The 14,768-nt window shown below is 44.3% G+C and overlaps 1 protein-coding gene across 12 annotated transcripts in view; it reads left to right on the top strand.

Annotated features, from left to right (window-relative positions):
* The window catches only part of LOC138845860 (uncharacterized), a 159,251-nt gene that overhangs the window by 90,920 nt on the left and 53,563 nt on the right, over window positions 1-14,768 (top strand). For all 12 annotated transcript variants that reach the window (XR_011383085.1, XR_011383083.1, XR_011383086.1 and 9 more), the window contains one exon: window positions 3,626-3,738. Coding sequence is in view for 3 of the 12 variants with exons in the window: in XM_070059675.1 (XP_069915776.1) it covers window positions 3,626-3,738 (113 nt within the window). In the remaining 9 variants the exon portion in view is untranslated. The remainder of the gene's footprint in view (window positions 1-3,625; window positions 3,739-14,768) is intronic.

The raw sequence follows: 14,768 nt of genomic DNA on the forward strand, positions 1-14,768 counted from the left end.
GGACTGCATTGAAAGCTGCCACCATTACCAGATGATAACCACAAGGACTCCTGACTTTCAGGCTGTTACCAGTGGCCTAACCCTTTGATCGGCCACGTGGAAGACAAAGACTGGCATATTAAAGACATCCCTCTCCTGAGCCATGAACTGAGTAACCCAGTTGTATCCTCCCATTAGACAGCCTAGGTCATGTGTGTTGATGCCTACCATAGCAACCTATTCTTTAATCAGATCAACTAGAATGGAGCTTTTGATCAAATCTGCAGTGTTCAGGCTGCTGCTGTTGCCACCTGCTTTCGTCATTTCTTCAGAAATGCCAGTGTGTCCACCATCACCGACTGGGCACAAGGTGTTTCTGAGTGCAGAAGTTTCCATTGCACACCAGACATGCAGTTCCTGCCAAATTTGGCTGTTCCCTGGTGACACAGACCCCGTTGCATGGGACATTACCTCTGTCTGTTCCCGGCCAATTGACAATCGGGAATCTTTGACCCTCTTTTGAGACCACTGTAATTGCCTTACTGCTTTGACATTTTTTCAGGTTATGGTATTGCTGCTTCAGTCCAATCAGCAGCTTCCAGCCACACTATTGTGGCCTTTAAAACAGATCTGTGTTATGTGTGAGACTTTCTGGATCATTTGTAGAGACCATCCAAAAAATGGTACAGAATTTAATGTCCATCTCATGTTCTTTACCGTCTACAGTTTGTGGAGTGCTGGAATGACATTCTCAAATATCAGCTCAAAAGATTTCCAACTTTGTCCTGTTCCTTTTTTCTGGTTCACACATTTTAGTAAGGCAGTTTGGTTGCTTTATATTTCTGTCTCCGTACTAAGAGTTGATTCCTCTTGGCCACCTTGGGTAATGATCAGACAAAATGAATACAGAGTCATATACAATTACCTTGAAAATTTAGGATTCCATCCTGACTATTCATGGGTCTGATAGGTCTTTGTTTTCTCTAATAGCAGACCCAGGTCAACTTTATTAATACAATTTCCAGGTGGCAGCAAGGGCAAAAGGAACCTAGGACATGATTGATCCTGAACTATTCTTTTTGTTTAAATTTTTGTTTACTTATTTGAGAGGAAGAGAGACAGAGACATAGAGCTCCCATTCACTGGTTCAGGTATCTTCAATACCTGGCTCTGCTCCTCATTCCTGCTTCTTGCTAGTGCAGACCCTGGGAGGCAGCAGTGATGGCTCAACTAGTTGGGTTCCTACTACCCATCTGGGAGTCTGGATTGAGTTCCAGGTTCATAGCTTTGGTCTCAACCAGGTGCCATTGTGGATGATTGGAGGAGTGAACTAGCCAATAGGAATGTTCTCTTTGTATCTCTCTGTCTCCCTTTCTCTCTCTTTCTGTCTGCACCTCAAATAAATAATTTTTAAAAAATTAATGGGGAATGCATATTATGGAGAAAATATGAGTGGATTTCAAATCTTTCTGAACTAAAATAATCTTACCTTTTAATTTCATTTTCCACACATTTTTGAAGTACTCTTATACAACAAAAACCAATAAAATGAGGAGGTTCATTGTCAAGAGAATGTTACCAGAAGAGAAACACAGGTTGTAGCTGTACAATTTTTTACTAGTGCCTCAAATGATCAAAAAGCTGGAGTCGTAAATCACACAGAGGGATCTTTGCAGAGAGTAGATGTGACCTATGGATCCCTTAAGCCAAGAAGGCAGAAACCAGACACAGAGATGGAATTGCCCAAGAAAACCAAGAGAGACCCTGCTGTCTCATTTCTTGAATACCTGTGACATACATGGGAGAGCCATACGGGTTTTTGAGAATTTTCTGTGAGCAGAAACACTGCAAGCTTGCACTGAAAAGGATGAGAGACAGGATGAAATAAAGGGGCACTCTAGGACTCCCCAGAACTTCCAGGCAGGAAGTAGGTGAATACAACAGTGTTTATTGCACATATGTGACACTCTTCCTGAAAGAGAAAGGACGACTCCAAGGACAAAACCTGGGACCAAGAGAATTATCCTCACTAGGCCTGGAAGCTAGATGGGATTTGCCCTCCTGGGTTTCAAAATTGCTTGGAAGCAGTGGCTTCTTTCTTCTTTCATTTCCTCTGTTTTTATTATGTAGGAAAACCATAAGGAAGAAACCTGGCACCTTAACCATGCAATCAAAGTTAACATTGGCAGTAATGGGACAGAGGGAAATTGTGTGCTACCTGATAGGATGCTGTGAGAAGAGCACAGCCTTACTTCTGAGATTCCTGTCAAAAATCTCCCATGTTAAGAAACATAAGACAAAACTAAATTGAGACACAAACAGTTAACTAGTAGACTGCATTCTTCCAGATGTCAAGGTCACAGTAGACAAAGAATCATCATGAGGGTTAGCTCCAGGTAAAGAAAGAGAAGGAGACACTTGATTTTTGATTTTATTCTTGAGGAATACAAGACAATTCTTTTCCACTCTTGGTATAAAAAGTATTATTGGAGCAATTGGTGGAATTAACTAAGGTCTGCTGATTACATAATAGCTGGGAATCAATATTACGTGTCCAGATTTTAATAATTGTACCAAAGTTATGTAAGAGTGTATGATCATTTTTTGATGGAAATACATACTCAGGTATTTATCTATAACTTTCTCATGAACAGTTTGAGGGAAACAGACACAAAAACAGACGCACAATATATACAGACAGAATGAGAAACAAAGATGGGAAAATTAACATTTGGTGACACTGAATCAAGGGTATATGGGTATATTCCCATTTCATACAGTGCTTCTATCCCACAGATGTAGCACATGGTGTTATATTGGTTAGAGTGAAAGATAAGCTGCCTAACACAGAGATCTGACAATACAGTGGCTCAGGGAACACAGAAGTTTATTCTCATTTCCAAAGCAGTCCAGACTGGGTGGTAGGCCCAGTGCTGTTTACCAACATGCAGGGCTTCTTCTACCTTGCTTTTCCACACCTCTTAGGAAATTGTCCTCTTCAACATGGTTGAAACTTAGTTTTCAGGGTGTCACACTGCAGCTCCTGAGAAGGGGTAATAGGAGAGTGGCAGAGCACTTGTGCAATGGTTTCAGCTAGGACTTGGAAGGGCACGCGTCACTTCTCATTCATGATCCCCATGGGAAGAATTTAGCCTCATGGCCACACTCGGTGCCAGGGGGGTAGTTTGTGGTCAGGAAGGGGATGTAGAGTGGAGCTGGCAATACTCTCAGCTAAAGCTTGATTGCTATAGAGGAAGGCTGGGATTGGGGTGGCAGACACCTATAATGCTTTGCCACAAGTACCCCATGTAAATCTCTATCATAATATTTGTAGCATAGTTTTATTTATTTATCTTCTCCCCTCTATCCTGTGAACTCCTTGAGGTCTAGGAACTATGCTTTTCCTTCTGAATTCCCAGTATTTAGATTATTGCCTATAATATGTGAAGCTCTCCTTACACTTTGTTGAAGAATGAGTGAGCCAAGTGAACTATGTGTGTTGAGGGAAACAAGACATGGCCAAGATGAGGGATATTTTTACTACTTGGTTCAGAGAGCAAACCCAAGCTCACCTAGCATCCTGCACACCAGCTTGGTGTAAGGCATTTGAAATGAATGAACTCATTCAGCCCTTCTCCCCTAACAGGCAAAATTCAACGATGACACTCTACAGTTCAGCTACAAAGAAACAACTGCCTGCTTGTCACCAGGTGACCTCACTTTTCTCTGCAGTCATCACCATGGGCAGATACAAAACAGGTGGGCCTGTGAATTTACAGGAGTTTTAAACAGAGGATGCAGAATAGTTTTGAAGCACAAGGGAGGAGCTGCTCATACAAAACCTGCTTTCCCAGCCACACAGTGGGATCAGAGGAGCAGGGGCCAGGGACCTTTGTTCTGTCACAGACCCCACTCTTCACTCCCTATAGAAGCAGTTTCCAGCTGGCCTAAGTCAGCAGAAGTGAGCAGGGCTCCTCATCCCAGGCTCCTGGAGACAACAGCAGATGGCTGATAGGCAAAGCAAATTAATCAAGCCACCACATGTTCTCAGATTTGGTTTTCAAATTCATTAGGCTGGTTGCACACGGCCACTGTTGTTATTGTGCATCATTTTACTTGACAGCATTGCCTGGCCCTTAGAGGTCTTTCACTGACTCAGGCCAGGGGACATATGCACTGTGTTTCAATTAGCTTTTTCCAAAATTCAGGGGAATTCTAAGGCTGAAAAGAATCATACGCCAGGAGTTCACATACAAGGGCAATTCAGAGGGCCCATTTCAAGTGTGCTTGTGGAGCCTAAAGGGCAGAGGCTTGAACTCAAATCTTTTTGAAATGCGAGTTTTAGGAAAGCTCCTTGAATATGTTATAACGTGGCTTGTTGGGATTCTTATCCATCAATCTGTAGGAGTTTGTCGCAACTTTAAGCTTTATTCCCATACTTCCATTCCCTTCCGTCGTCTATGTGAGAACCTAGTTTGATGTGCAGCAGGCCCCATTCTAGTCTGACCATTCATCCATCAGTAAGTTTCAGCAGGGAGTAGGCAGCTGAAAGTCAGCATGGCATTAAACCCTAGAGAGAGCCTGGTTCTACACGAATGAGAGCCAGCAAAGTGTCTGGTGTGGGTTTTGCTCATGGAGTATCTGGGAGTGTTAGGCCAACCCTATGGGATGGTTTTATTGTGAAAAGAATCAGCCTCCTGGCAAGAGCTATCCAGGGAAATTTGGTCATAGGCACAGAGATAAGGAGAATGGGAGACATCAAAGGATGAGGGCAGACAAGGTAGGCACTTCCTAAAGGGCCATAAAAATGTCCCAAATATACCTTAAATATATTGGGAAACAGTGACCTCAAGGGGCTATGGCTGAGAGTCAGAAGCTATAGGCCTAGCTCCATCTCTGCCATGTGTCACTGTCACCTCTTTGGAGCTGTTTCTTTTCTATAAAACGAGGGAGTAGAAGTCCCTAGATTGTCCTCAATAGACCATATGCAGATGGTGTGGCTGTATTGGCCACAGTGTCATGAGGATGGAAAAGGATACAGAGGACACAGCCTTGGGTACCCTAGCTAAAGGAATATGCATTCCATGTGCACTTTGCTGGAAGGACTTGATTGGGTTTTTTGCTTGCTACAAAGAGGGCAAAAGCCAGTAATGCCATTGCCCACGAATCTGAGTTGGTCTTGAGATGATGCATAATAGGAACAAATTCCTTTGTTTATATGCTACTTCTTTGTTCCTGAAATGTCTTTAAGCTTTCCTCTTTGGGGGATAAATGAGAGACTGTTAACCCATTTTACAATAAAATAATGTAGAATAGGGGACCTGCTAACAAATGGTAGAGACAGACTGAACCTAATTGGTGTAAATGAGAGAGGTCAAAACTCTGCCAGTCTGTTCCAGAGCATGTCCCTTAACTTGGCCAAAGAGTAAGAAGTACCCTATATTCATCCTTTAGCAAGGACTAGTCATCAAATTAAATTGGTAAACAGTCATCTGATGAATTGCAAAATACTGAGAAATTCAAGTCCAAGTTGGATACATTTTGTTGGAAAAAAGGGTGGAAGAAAAGGTCTAGAAGCTCACACAGTGGTCACATGGGTGAAACAAGTCCAGGGGGTATTTTCCAGGGTAGCCCAGGAGCAGAAGAAGCACCCTGATCACACCATGTAGCCACAGGGCTGTGGGTTGGAAGTTTGGGACAGTAGGTACAAGGGCAGAAGTGGGTGCATGAGGCAGAGCTTTTTACACATTGAGCTCTTCCAGGATTTTGTGTAAGGTAGGCCCATCTGAAATAATGAAGGAAAATAGAATGAACACGTAGAAGACAGGTTCACAAATGTAGCATGGATAAGAATGAGTTCAGTTATTTATTAGTCACCCATATTCCAAGGATCTATTGACAGCATTCTTATTGTATCGGCCTGGAATGCAGCCTAGGAACCGCATCCTCTAGTGCTTATGCAGGGGATTCTGTTGCAGGGATTCATGGGTTACACTTAAGAGTTATACCATTCTAGATTTTCAATACAAAGATCAACAATGGGCATTTGATGCAATCACTTGAGTGGTATCTAGTTCTCTCCTCTGGATATTCTGTGCAAGATGTGTTGTTGCTCCTGGGAGCAGTGCTGTCAGATCTGCTAGTGGATGCTTTCTGGCCTGTCTACCTGCTGCTATGGAAGAGAGCTTTCCCCACCACGATACAGAAGTGGACTAGAAGGCTCTGGAGACCTCCTCCTGCATTTGCCTAACAATAGACACAGCTCAGATAACTTTGTCTTGAGAGGGGGGTCTTTTCCTTGCAACTGGAAGAGGGCAGAAGCTACAGGGCATACAGAGAGCTGGAACAGGAACCCAAGTCTTCAATGTGTTCACCAGAGAATGGAAAGAGCTGGCAAACGTTGAATTATGGGGCCATAATTCCATCTCAGCATTCTGGCAACAGCACAAGCCACTTGACTTCTTCGCTGGTAGTTTATGAACACTTCACCTTCTCTACCCTCACCCTACCCCTGCCTTGGAAGATTAATGGTTCTGTAAATCACAGTTGTATTAAAATATATGTGTTATTTCTCAAACAAGGCTTTCATATGGTTCTGAAAATGCCCTCCACTTATGTCTCCCTGGGTGACTTGCTTTGTGGAGTTTCAGTTTTGCAAAATAAAGAGAGTCACACGAAAGGCTGTGGACTTTGGCTCAGACTACTGTGGGCTGGAAAACAGCAAATGCAGGAGCACAGAAGGCATGAAAAAGATGGCATTGAAGGATGCATAGGAGGGAAATGTGGTTGAGACTCTGGGCATTTGTATGTGTAGTGTGTGTGTGTGTGTGTGTGAAAGAGAGAGAGATTAATTGCAAAGTTTTATGGATTTTGAGGTCAATATACCTTTGAAGGATTTTTTTTTAAAGATTGATTGATTTATTTGAAAGAGCTACAGAGAGAGAGGGATAGAGAGCTCTTCCATTTACTGGTTCACTCCCCAGATGCCTGCAATAGCCAGGATTGGGCCAGATTTAAGCCAGGAGCCAGGAGCTTCTTCTAGGTCTCCCATGGGGGTGGCAGGGTCCCAAGCACTTGGACCATCTTCTGCTGCTTTCCCAGGCACGTTATCAGGGAGCTGGATTGCAAGTGGAGCAGCCGGGACATGAACTAGAGCCTATATGGGATGCTGGCATCACAGGCCATGGCTTTACCCACTACACGACAATGCTAGTCCCCCAAGGGATATTTTTTAAAAAGATTTATTTATTTATTTGAAAGTCAGAGTTACATAGAGAGAGGAGAGGCAGATAGAGAGAGAGAGAGAGAGAGAAAGAGAGAGAGGTCTTCCATCCGATGGTTTACTCCCCAGTTGGCCGCAACAGCCAGAACTGCGCCGATCTGAAGCCAGGAGCCAGGAACTTCTTCCAGGTCTCCCATGTGGGTGCAGGGGCCCAAGGGCTTGGGCCATCTTTTGCTGCTTTCCCAGGCCATAGCAGAGAGCTGGATCAGAAGTGGAGCAGCTAGGACTAGAACTGGTGCCCATATGGGATGCTGGCGCTGCAGGCCAGGGCATTAACCCACTGCGCCACAGCGCTGGCCCCACCAAGGGATATTTTTTCCTAAAGCAGACCACTAAAGGGCTCTGAGTTAGGGAAGTGATAGCATGGAAATGGTGTCTAGGCAGGGCAGCCCTAGGAAAGACAGGATGGCTGGAATGGAATCCTGGAAGCCTGTATCTGCACAAAGAGAAGTGTGTGTGTGTGTGTGTGTGTGTGTGTGTGTGTGTGCGAGTGTGTTTGATTACTTTGATTATATGAGTTTGGGGAAGCTAGGAGAAGAGCTGGGGGCTATCCCAGGTGAGTGCCCTTGCTACCTTACAAGGAGCCTTCTCTGCCTTCTTGCCTCTTCATTCTCATGGAGCTGTTATTGTGTCCAGATTTCTTGCTCTGTAGAGAAACTTGTCCTCATATTCCAGGGGCAGAGCCAAGCCCAGTGAAACCTGGGTCTCCTGGCTTCTGGTTCAGTACCTACCAGGCGCTGTCTGTGTTGTGGTTTATCCCTAAAGGTGGTTATTCTGTTTGTAGAAACTGTGTGGTCTGAATTCCTTAAGTCAGAGCCCAGATCCCCGCTGCACAAAGAGGGTCCACATCACGTCCAGATCTCACAGCCACTAGATAATACTGTAGAAGGCGCTGGAAGGCAAGGAGTGGAGAAGAAATACAAAGGAAGAAAAAGAAATAAAACAAAAGGGAGAAGAAGAATCAAAGGGGGAAGTGGGACAGAGAAAAGAGAAACAGGAACGAGCAGTTTAAGGGTGCTAGAGGGTCCTCATTTGCTTCAAAAACCATTGACTTGGGTGGCAGAGGAGGGTGTCCTGGGATGTCAGAACAGCTTCTCACTCTCACCACATGAGGGCAGACTCTACTTACAAACAAAGAAACAGCCTGCAAAGGCTCCAAGGTCAAAGCGATGGGTGTGATCTGATCACTCACTCCCTGGCCCTTCCTGTCCCTCAGGATCTAGAGCTCCATATCTGGATGCAATGCCTAGGTGGATTAAACAAACAAAAAAGGCCAACTTTGCTCAAACTTAGATTTTCACATAATGGGGAGCATGAAATTACAGTTTAACAAATACCACATATAACAGCATACTTATTCATCTCAACTTAATATTTGAAATGTAGAATTACTAAGTTTATATGCTGGGCCCTCTTCTGTATTTCTCTTTATTACTGGGTTATTTGGCATTATTGTTATAGAACATTCCATAGGATGGAAAGCATTCAGTTTTTCCCAGTCTTTGTTTCTGTTATATGTTCAGCAGAAGGTAATAGAAAGCACAGGAGTGTGTATATCAGTTTTCAGAAAAAATTCATAAACTCCAAGGCTTTGTGCTAAAGGAATATTTTTATTTGGAGAACAACTGAAAACCAGATTGGTGCAGTGAGTTTTGCGGTGCTTAAAAAACCATCACTGCAAGCATCCTAATTGCATCTGAGGATAATGCAGAGAGAAAACAGAGGGAAGTCTGATCTGAGATGTTGAAGGGGAACCATTCCCCACTCCCCTACATTGTTAAGTATTATTATCCCTGCCGGGGCTGGCACTGTGGCGCAGTAGGTTAATCTTCCGCCTGCGGCGCTGGCATCCCATATGGGCACCGGGTTCTAGTCCTGGTTGCTCCTCCTCCAGTCCAGCTCTCTGCTGTGGCCCAGGAAGGCAGTGGAGGATGGCCCAAGTGCTTGGGTCCCTGTACCCACATGGGAGACCAGGAGGAAGCACCTGGCTCCTGGCTTCAGATTGGCGTAGCTCTGACCATAGCGGCCATTTGGGGGTGAACCAACAGAAGGAAGACCTTTCTCTCTGTCTCTCTCTCTAACTCTATTTGTAAAAAAAAAAAAAAAGAAAGAAAGAAAGAAAGAAAGAAAGAAAGAAAGAAAGAAAGAAAAGTATTATTATCCCTGCCAAGAGCGTTCCAACCTCCATACTATTTTTCTTCTGGTGGAATTTGCCCTTTTTTGAGCCCTACAGAGCAAGTGAACTCCAGCAAGAATGTGCGTTTTCTGAAATGTACTTTCTTTCTTTCTTTTTTTTTTTTAAGATTTAGTTTGAAAGGAAGAGTTACAGAGAGGCAGAGACAGTGTGTGTGGCGGGGAGAGGTCTTTCATCCGCTGGTTCACTCTCTAGATGGTCGCAATGGCTGGAGCTGCGCCAATCAGAAACCAGGAGCCAGGAGCATCTTCCAGGTCTCCCATGTGTGTGCTGGGGCCCAAGGACTTGGGCCATCCTCTACTGCTTTCCCAAGCCATAGCAGAGAGCTGGATCAGAAGTGGAGCAGCTGGGACTTGAACTGGCACCCATATGAGATGTCAGCACCACAGGTGGCAGCTTTACCCACTATACCACAGCACCGGCCCCCTGAGATGCACTTTCTATGTAACCAATTAAAACCAGAATTTCTAGAACATAAAAATACTATTGTAAATGGTGATTGGCCTCTGAGATAAACAATCCCACTTGCAAATTTCAAAGGACTCGTAAGAACTTTCTAGTGTCTACTGGTGGAGTAAGGCTGAGAAAAATGCAACTTTGGTCTCCCAAAAAAGAAAAAAACACACAGAATAAAGGGCTAGCAAATTGATTGAACAATTGCAGGAAGTTTGGCTCCATTAGTCTCGTGGTTTTCAATGTGCTCCAGTTAGTAATAAAACTCGGTTTATGTGAGTAATACAAGGTGACAGATTTATTCAAATTGTTTGTTAAATTTGGTGGCACAAGAAGAAATGAAGCAAAACTACTGTTGTGCAGCTAAGTTTTGGGGCCCACATCTCCACATCTATCCCTACATGTAATGGGAAGAGCATTAACTCCCTTTCAGATGTACACGGCTTTTTATGAAACACCATCACACTAATTCAGTGGACTGCCCCTTTAACATTTCTAATCCATTATGGTGACTGGAAGATGATTATTTCCGGATGTGGTTTCCCTCATTCTCTCCTTCCATTTCGAAAGCTGTGTGCCGAAGTTATGAAGCCTTTGTGAGGGAAAGAGAAAAAAAAATAGAAATGTCTTCCAAAATGATTTCTTGTACTTAAGAAACAGGGGAACTGACTACAAAGAATGATTTACTGTTGGTCTCTGCTTTGCAGCAGTGGAAAATTGGGAGAGGATCAAACATCCTCTCCAATTTGGCCACCACCTCCTTGGTTTCCTCATGTTTTTAAATGCAATGTCTGACAGTCTTCATCAGGGCTATTAGCTTGTACTTTGCAGAAATGCGATTCAAAATTGTCTGGAATATAGACCCAGGAGTCGGATATGATGAAGAAATGATGGGTATCTGGAATTTTCTCTGAAAGGTGATGTGATCACTTACCTGAAATGAAAGGCTTTGACCCAAGCTTTGAGATTCCTTCTCTCTGTTAATTGGCATTAGTTGGGAAAGTCTGATTTTTGCAACTAGCAATAGCTTCAAGATTTCAGCTTTCTCGTATTTGAATGCATCTCCTGGGAGACTTGTTTGTTTTTAGTACCTAATTTTATTGTTCATTCTTCCTAACCTTCAAATCCCAATGCACTTTTAGGAAAAAGTAAACCAAAAGTGATTCCTTAGGGAACACAGAGGCTGCATCTCTATATGAGAACAAACATTTCCTACCTGCATGTGCCATTTACCTCTAAATAACTACTCTTCTTTCTAGTGCTTTCCACGTTTTTTCATGACAAGCAAACAGCAGGGATGTCTCCATGCTAATTTGCCAGGGCCGTTAGGGTCCTCCAGGGAGTAGGGCCAAGTGGAGCTCTATTTCCAGCTTTAGTTTCGGGGGAAACTGAATCCCAAGGGAGACACAGGCCTATGCTGACTTCTCAGGTCACAGGCATTTCTGGTCTGGGAGCTGCTGGGCATCCGGAGGCTAGCTCTGAGTGTCCCAGGCACAGCTGTCTTCAAGTAGTCTTGCTGTTGCCATGCAGCCAGTCCCTCCTCTCTCCTTCTCTAGAAGAATGAGTGTGGATATGAAAAGAATGAGAAACAAAGAAGAGTAGGAAAGAAGAGAATAGCCAGGACTGAAAATCCAGACTAACCTTCTCTTTTGGAAACAAAAATATCATAAACTTCAGTGATCACACACAGAATTGTGAAAGGGGCTCAGAAGATCTAGTGTTTTGTCCCATGCTATAAACCCAGCCCCAGGCATCTGCCAAGTCCTGTCTCCTCTCAAGAGCATGCACACTGACCGCCTAGAGGGAGAATTTTTCAACTATAGGCAATAGACACCCAATTCAGGCTTCATTTAAAAGGGATTTCACGGACCCCCTCGAGTCAGCTTTCAAGTACTTGTCCTCAGTACATCTGCACCTCTCCCTTGTGTTTGTTTCTGTCTGTTCATTCTTGGGATAGGCAAGCAACCTGGATGTACAGTCCACCTCATTGGAGATCCAAGCAACCTTGGAAGCTCATGCCTGGGTCATGTGTCTACCCTCGAGTTAGAGGTGGATGAACTTAGCTTCACCCAAGCCATAGGAACAGGCTTTGCACAGGAGAGAAAGCCCCTATTTTCCAGGACTATATGTGGAAGTGATTTTGAGTAGCCTGAGCCCAACAATGTCCCCCATACCTCCTATATAGTCCCTTTAAAAAAAAGATTTATTTATTTATTTGAAAGGCAGAGTTACACAGAGAGAGGAGAGGCAGAGAGAGAGAGAGAGAGAGAGAGAGAGGTCTTCCATCCAATGGTTCACTCCCCAGATGGCTGCAACGGCCGGAGCTGTGCTGATCCGAAGCCAGGAGCCAGGAGCTTCTTCTGGGTCTCCTGCTTGAATGCAGGGGCCCAAGGATTTGGCCCATCTTCTACTGCTTTCCTGGGCCATAGCAGAGAGCTGGATAGGAAGTGGAGCAGCTGGGACTCAAACCGGTGCCCTTATGGGATGCCAGCATTGCAGGCGGTGGCTTTACCCACTATGCCACAGTGCCGGCCCCCCATCTATTCCTATCATGAATGCCATGGTTATGGGATCAATACTATATGACTGTTTTCTTGTGGGTTTTGTTCCTTAAGGAAACTGAGACTGCTGTTGATTCCTTTGGTCCAGTTTGAACCTGCACCTTGGCCTCTTCTCATAATCTTTAAACTTTTTGCCTTTACCACCATGTGGGGTCCATCTCATCAATATTTCTCAACACCTATGGATTTCTTGAATGATACTCCTTTTGGCATTATCCTGGGCACTCCCAGAATCCACTGTCCATCTTTTAGAGCAGCCCCAGCTCTGTCCTTGCTGTAGTGGTGACCTCTTGTGTAGATGGAGCACTATCCCTCTGGGTCCCTCCCCATCTGCTCTGTCTCAGGGCTGGGTCTGACCAGGTACTGACAGGTTGATGACTCGTTAAACTGCAAACAGCATGCCAGCTTTGTGCAGGGACTGATCCCTGGCCAAAGTATGGGCCTGGAGAGACATAAGAGCATTAGCTTCCAGATGACACCATCACACACGTGTGGAGGGTACACTTTTCCCCTTCATGTGTGTGGAAAGTATTAAGGGGAAATGTTCCCTACATGACGTATTTCACATGAGCAATCATGTTTTCCTGGAAATTGATTTAACTTTTAACACTTAAGCAAAGCTCTAATGTAAAACACTTAATAGCCCAAGAGAAGGACTGCCTTTCCATCTTTCAGCACCACCAAGGCTACAAAACGCTTTTCCTTCCCCACTGACGAGTGTGTGTTGTTTCTCACATAGGGATCTCATCACGGTTCATTCATTCTCTCACTCCTTCATGCACTCGCAAGCATTTGAGTGCTAGAATCTTTGGAAGGTACCAGGGATGTGACAATGAATAAGACCCTGCTTTTTCCTTAGAGGATCTCTCAGCCAAGTCAAAGGCTGGCTTCAAATACAATGGGACACATGTTCTATGGTGCCTCTAGGACATGACACATGAGCTCAGAGGAGGCAGTGTTGTGGGGTGGGCTGAGGTCAGGCAAGATTTCAGTGGGGAAAGAGTCCCTGAGTTGACTCTTGCAGAATGAGCAAGACGTTTTTAGGTGGAAACCTGGAGGAAGTGTATTCCATGAAAAGGTAACATTCCAGAACGTGTACCCCAGGAAGGATGTTGGAGTGCTGAGCCATCATGGTAGGTTTGAGAGTGATTAGGAGAGCATGGGGCGTAGGGCAAGGAACAGAGAGAAGCTGCAGAGTCGAGCCCTGGGGTGTTAGGCAGAAGCCAGATCATGCAGAGCTTTAAAAATTACATAAGGGAGTCATATTTTATCCAGAGGGAAGGGGAAACAGTAAAGGATTTTATGTGGGAGCCATTGTGATCAGTTTTGAATTTTAGGAAGATCAATCTGACACTAATGGAGATATTGCCTGGAAAGGGGGTGAGAATGGAGCAGGAAGATCTGTTACGAGGCCACTACCGTGCTGCAGGCTGGGATGAAGAGAGCTTGAATAGAGCAGTGCAGGTGGGTGTGGAGGCCAGGGAGCAGTTTTGAAATACCTCAAGACAAATCAGAAAGTGACAAGGATGTAGGGTACATGCCTGGCTGCAGATCTGGGTGATGTAGGGCTGAGGGAATGTAAGGTTAGTAATAGTGTTGGAGACACAAAAAGTTCATGGAAAATGTGTATTATGAAAAAACCACAACACATGGATTTTAACTTTTTTGCACTAAAAATTCACTTATACCGACTTATTTTCACATGTACAAATGAGATCTAACTGTAAACACTAAGGATAAGAAGACATTGGTTTGAAAAGGGCCCTTATGAGAGCAACATGAGTTCTGCTTGGGCCAGTGCAGTGAGTAAAGCTGCCTGCCGCCTATGACATTGGCATCCCATGTGGACATCAGCTGGAGTACCAGCTGTACCCTGCTACCGTGCCTGGGAAAGCAACCAAAAATGGCCCATGTGCTTGGGTGCCTGCACAGACGTGGGAGACCTAGGCGAAGCTCCTGGTTCCTGGCTTTGGCCTGTCTCAGCCCTGGCTGTTGTGGCCATTTGGGGAGTGAACCAGCTGATGGAAGACTTCTCTCTCTGTTTCTCCCTCTCTCTCTGTGTAACTTTGACTTTCAAATAAATAAAATAAAATCTTTAACAAAAAAGTAAAAACAAAACCTGTGAGTTTTGCTAAAATTGAAGTAAGAACAAACATCAAATTTATGGTGAAGTTTGGGGCAAAAAGTAGTAGAATCATGGATGTTTTAGAAAAAAAGGAAACCAAAAGTCTGCAAATTGGTAACTCATTTTTTTCTATATTTATTTGACAGGTAGAGTTATAGACAGAGAGAGAGAGAG

Source organism: Oryctolagus cuniculus, chromosome 16 (genome assembly GCF_964237555.1).
Source record: "Oryctolagus cuniculus chromosome 16, mOryCun1.1, whole genome shotgun sequence".
Taxonomy (NCBI): domain Eukaryota; kingdom Metazoa; phylum Chordata; class Mammalia; order Lagomorpha; family Leporidae; genus Oryctolagus; species Oryctolagus cuniculus.